The following is a 6,000-nucleotide window of genomic DNA, read 5'->3' on the forward strand; positions in this document are numbered from 1 at the left end:
TTTATTGTAATCAATGACTAGGAGCAACTAATTATATGTTCATTCACATTATTGCACAACACATGTTCACTTAGAAATCCAAAGTTCCCCAGAACAATAGCTTCCTCAAGGGAAGAGCTGTTTTGGGCAGTCCCAGCTGTTGTGTGGATCAAAACAAGCAGGTAAGTCACAAAGAGAGAGGACGTTTACCAACATCATGACCAATGGGATGACTTGGAAGAAAGAGGTTGCATAAGGTGTTTTTCCTCATGCACTCAATCATGACTGAATCATCCTCAAAACATCCTCCTCTTCTGATAGACTCATCAAAACATACAACATCTTATCATTCAACATACAAAACATATACTGTTCCTCTCATTCATAAGTCTACCAAAGCATGATCGATGACTTGTACACCATGTACACAAAATCTGTCCTACTGACCTCCATTCATTTGCATGGAAACTTCATCTGTGGAGCCACTTCCGGCCACAAAGTGTGTTGACAACAGACCTCACCAACATGGCAGGTGGATTTTGTCAAGGTGGCCGGCCGCCGCCTTAACAATTAAGTGTTGGGGGAAACTACCAATAGGTCCCCCTTTCTCCCCAATCCTACATGAAACCTTCCCGCTGTGGGCATGCATCCAGGCACACAATACATGCAAATCATGGCAACATGAAGGGAAAAGATGTCCCTGGGCTACCCTTGATAAACTGGGCACAGATTGTTTTTCTTGTGAAAGACAAAAAGCCTATCTGCCATGAATCGGTGCTTCTGTGGGTCAGAAGGAAAGTAGTTAGCCTGATGAACCAGACTAAATGTGGATGTCTAATTTAAACAAAACAAAACAAAACATTTTGCCGTCCAGCGGGTGGCGCTGGTTCACCAGGCTAGAAAGTAGTAACAAATAGACATTCATCTTTCCATCACGTGTAGAAATGTAGCCAATATTTCTTGAAACAATTTGATTACTCCGTGTTGTTCCAGGGGCACACTCTCAGAAAAGACTCTCTAGATAACAAGAATATCCACTGACAGCCATTCGCAGGAGCTGCACCATGTATGTGTGTGTGTGTATGTTTGTGTGTGTGTGTGACCCGACCAAGAGGTGACCAGTTCTGGTCCACATGTCGCTGTCCCTGTCCCTCAGGCCCCTACATCTTGTGTGACCTCAAAGGCCCAGATGTAGGCCACTAGTGATCAGCCAACTCACTCGCTCTCTCTCTAATCATGGGCCGCGACCTAAAAATAAACCTGTGGCAGCATTTCTCACGCCCATTAAAAATACTACGACCGACTGACCGACCCGAGCTTGCCTAAAAAGTCCATCCAAGCCAAGAGCCGGAGAAAATAGCTTACAGTATATTCTGCTTAGTAAGAGTAAAACTTCTGGGAGATTCCAGAAGTAAAGAGGATTTTGAAGGATAAGTTTCAAGTGCTGGTTGATAGCTGGTGCTGGTGGGGTGACCTCTGAACTTGGTTGCAACAGATCAGTGTAGTAGTTGGCGTTTCAGATACTCCAGCCAACTTGGAACGGCATGACAAGCACTGGGCGGTCTCTAAATCTTAGGCGGACAACTACAGAGAGACTGTTCAGAGAGGCAGGGAATACTTTCTGCTGCATTTTTCTACTAGGAACAAATTCAGAGAATTGTATTCTTTCGCTTAATAGTGGGAGAGTGACGTGTAGTCTCACACTAAATTTGGATCATGACTCAACTCTCCTCAGATTCAGTCTATGTGCTTGTGCCAGCCACAAACCTCAAAACAAATGTAAAAGTAGTTGATGGCAAGCCTACATAAGTGTAATTGTCATTGTTACATCATGACATGGTTTTTCACTTTAAGACCATTTCAAACGCTCAAAAATGGCCATCAAACCAAACCATTAACTAGGACAAGGAGCTTTTGTCTGGAGAATGAGTGTCAAGTCATCCTTGTAAACTTCTCAACCTGGCAATATCTCACTCAAACCCAATGACTGCTCTCACTGAGCAGGCTTCAAGTCAGACTAGTAATACTCTGCACTCAGCAGCAGCACAAAGATGACAAACATGTGTCACGAGAGAGAGAGTACTGTAACGTTAAATACACTGAATTCGGAATTCAAGTTCGACCAGAAGGGTCCCTAAGGTTGTCAGAGAGAAATGGCAGAGTGATGAGGTCACTCATAGCAAGCATGCTTTATTATGTTTAGAGGGAGGTTTGCAGCATTGGTTTCACTACGCTGAGCACAATGGAATGCATGGAATTTTCAAGAAGCTCTCGAGCCTTCAAAAGTAAGGAGACGTTAGAACAGAAAATAAAATGTAACTCGCGTATGAATGGCCACACATCACACACTCACTGTCTGGCCTTGTTTGAAATCAGTTTGTGGTAATTTAGCAGCGAAGTGTCAACAGCGGTGGTTCGTTGATTCGTAGTGTAGTGTTCAACTTGAGTCAGACAAGTGCCTTTTATGGCCAGTCATATTCCAGACAGTAGGCCTACCTGTAGCCTATTTCAGCTTTGGTTGTACTGTATCACCATTCATGACAATGAAAACATCTGGCCTGAGCCTACAGACGTGAGAACCGAAGATTTGTAAACAACAGTAGGACATACGCTTAACAATATTACCAGCTGTCACCCCATTTGTTTGTTTGTATACCGGTATTTCACTAGATTCAAACAACGTTAACACACAGTCACGCGACTGACACAGCTGTTTAAAAAGTTATTGGCAGACTGTGCGATGTTTCTACAGACGCAAGCAAGCTAGTGTCTACGATACCCATGGCTGTTATAGGCAAAGCACAACAACGCAAGGTCAGTTTGGCTCCCCAAACGACAAATCGTGGAATTTGAATGAGACGAAGACGGCGTAAGTGTACACTGTCGATCCTCTTACCTTGCATCCACTCGACAACTTGCTTTGGCGTCCACTTTGTAATTGGCTCCATTGTTTGCATGTTTGACGAACACAGAGTAGACGAAGTTAGATCAAAACTTCATAGCTTCAGTCGGTCGAGATGAGTTAGTCGATGAGCTGTTTACTGCATTGCTGTGATATTTCCATTCCTGTGTCAATGGCTCGTGGTCAAAAGCTGCCGCACAGTGAGCCGAGCACTTCACGTTTTGGTGGTTTGGGAACTTTCATTCACGCATGGCTCAGAGAAACAAGGCGGAGAAAAAAGGTCTCTGGGGTTTACCCGTGGTTCAAGTTGCAGTATCTAATCCATTTCTCAAACCACTTCGCTTCATCGAGGACTGAGAGGGGGAGGAGCGAGTAGGCTATCCTACAATGAACGGATTCTTTGACAATAAATCTGAGGATTAGGCTAAATTATTTAATATAGGCCTAATTAATTATGCAGTCTGTGTCTGTGTGAAATAAATAAGTGTAGGGGAGAGCAGGGACGAATGAAACACTTTTTACTTAATGGTTATTTTCAAAAATAATAAAGCAGATGAAAAGCATTTTGTGATATGATCAACAACCTATATGCATATTCTAATAGTTACAGTTGTAATTTAACACAACCGTTAAGGTATCACGTTTATTTTTAACTTTGAATGCAACCTGTCGTTTGTTTCATCCGTCCCTCACTGTCGGGACGGATGAAACACACATGAGGGACGAATGAAACAGTGGGTTGTAAACAGAAATAATTCACTGTACTCTATTTTTTATGAAACACACATGACAATGTACTACTACACTTCTCCTGAGTAAAATATTATACAATTTATCAAACTATAAATGGGTGATAGATAGCGTTTTTCCACGAGGGTAAATGCGCTAGACCCATATTTCCATTATGGTATTTTTTCTGCCAATCTGATGACTAAATTTAATCTAAAACACTTATTCTATAATTATTATGCCGTTTACTTAAGTCTTGATGCGGGATTTACAGTGGATCCTCCTGTTTCATTTTGATCCAGCTTTAAGTCGAGAGGGACGGATGAAACGGGTGTTTCATTCGTCCCGACAGTGTCTACTGACACTAAAATCCTTTTTACCTGTAAATTCGACAACTTTGACATTTCATACTGTCAGGTATGTTAAAGGAACGATTCATCTGCTGTATGAACATAACATTACTGCATAAAACAGCCAAAAGAACTTTTGATCACAAAAAAACTAAGACGTCAAAAACAGGCTCGTGGGGTTAACGTTGGAACTAGGTGACGTCACGGCACGAGCTTTCTCGGGGTTGTCAAGTATTCTGTGCTGAATGTACTGACCGAATATTATGTTTGAGATGTGTATTGTTTTCGAGTAAATCGCAGTGTTTCATTCGTCCCGTGTTTCATTCGTCCCTGCTCTCCCCTACATATTTAACAAAGCAAATAGATGACAGAAATACCCAAGCCTTCAAGATAAGGGGTCTTGTTTTATTTGTTTATAAAAATAATTTAAAAAATAATTATGTTGCCTATAAATAGTGTATCTAGTCTGCCCCTTTGATTATGAGCTTATTTCATAAAGATGTATTAACGTTTTGAACACGAGGTTTGTCAGTCAATCCTACCAGAGCAGTAGGCTATGTAGAGCCAGCACTTGATTATTTTCAACCCACAGACGCCTCCTGCCGGTTTAAATGGTAACTTACATTTGTTCACTGAACTATCATGCACATTGAACTAAGAATATTAATTGCCTTTTTTCATATTTTTACGTGTTTTTTAAGTGTGTGTGTGTGTGTGTGTGTGTGTGTGTGTGTGTGTGTGTGTGTGTGTGTGTGTGTGTGTGTGTGTGTGTGAGTGCGTGTGTGTGTGTGTGTGTGTGTGTGTGTGTATGTGTGTGTGTGTGTGTGTGTGTGTGTGTGTGTGTGTGTGTGTGTGTGTGTGTGTCCACTGAGGAATAGGGATGGTTCAGGGAATTAGCATGGTTTCTCTCATGGTGTAGGTCTACATAACTTGTAGCCTACAGTCAGTACAAGTAGGCCTAGACCTAACGTGGCTACTAGGCCTAGCCTATACGGCACAGCAAATCTTTGACTTTATGCATCTTAGCCAAAACGCGCTAAACACAGACCTCAGGGAGGCCCACGGACCACAGTGATCATGTTTATGCCCTTCCTCCTTTCATGTTGTAGGGTGTTGCCGAACAAATCCTCCTCTTTTCATAACACTTACCAACGTTCCCATGGGAGGATGAAAAACAGGGTGACAACTTGCCAAGTTGCCAGGACCACACCCAATGCTCCACTCCACAAAGTCGAGCAAACCTTATACTTTAAATAAAGCCTAAAAGATTTTAAAAAACAACAGTAGTCCAATCGGTCACATCAAAGAGAGAGAAAAGTATGGGAACTGAAGACGTGAAAGGGAAAGGATTCCATACGTAATGTTTATGCAATGTGTTTCTATATAATTTCAATCCATGATAAGATAAAAGCCTGCAGAAGAAAAAAAACACTGACAAATAAACGTTAGGGGAAAAGTGTAGGGGTGGAGTAGCCCTATACAAGTTCGGAATATTTGGATATATCTCCATGAACATTCACTCACTCTGACTGTACCGAATGTAGCCTATAGCCTACGTAGACACGCGGTCACCACAAAATTAGTCACCAGCACACCACAGCACAATAGCTGTGGTGTTGTTCAGCATAAGCTGCTGTATCTGTGGCAGATCTATGTTTTGTCTTGAGGGGTGTGTGGAGCCATTGCACTTGTGCTAACAGGTAGGCCTACAGACACTTCACGTTTAAGTATGGGTGGGGCAGGCCTAATGTATAAACTCACACACGCAATGGAAGAGGAACTTATTCGAAGGCACATGAAAACGCTGCTCGCATGCGCATGCGCGCGCGCACGCGCACGCACACACACACACACACACACACACACACACACACACACACACACACACACACACACACACACACACACACACACACACACACACACACACACACATTGTCACATGCATGCACACACATAGTCACACACTCTCTCTCACAGACACACACACACACACACACACACACACACACACACACACACACACACACACACACACAC

General features: G+C 42.6%; 1 protein-coding gene across 1 annotated transcript in view; it reads right to left on the reverse strand.

Annotated features, from left to right (window-relative positions):
* Positions 1-3,233, reverse strand: part of LOC134435480 (connector enhancer of kinase suppressor of ras 3-like) — an 83,649-nt gene extending 80,416 nt beyond the window's left edge. Inside the window, exon 1 of the mRNA XM_063184484.1 lies at positions 2,876-3,233. Coding sequence (XP_063040554.1) covers positions 2,876-2,936 — 61 coding nt within the window. The 5' untranslated portion in view covers positions 2,937-3,233. The remainder of the gene's footprint in view (positions 1-2,875) is intronic.
* Positions 3,234-6,000: the final 2,767 nt, after the last annotated feature.

The sequence above is a fragment of the Engraulis encrasicolus genome, chromosome 19, assembly GCF_034702125.1.
Source record: "Engraulis encrasicolus isolate BLACKSEA-1 chromosome 19, IST_EnEncr_1.0, whole genome shotgun sequence".
In the NCBI taxonomy this organism is placed as follows: Eukaryota; Metazoa; Chordata; class Actinopteri; order Clupeiformes; family Engraulidae; genus Engraulis; species Engraulis encrasicolus.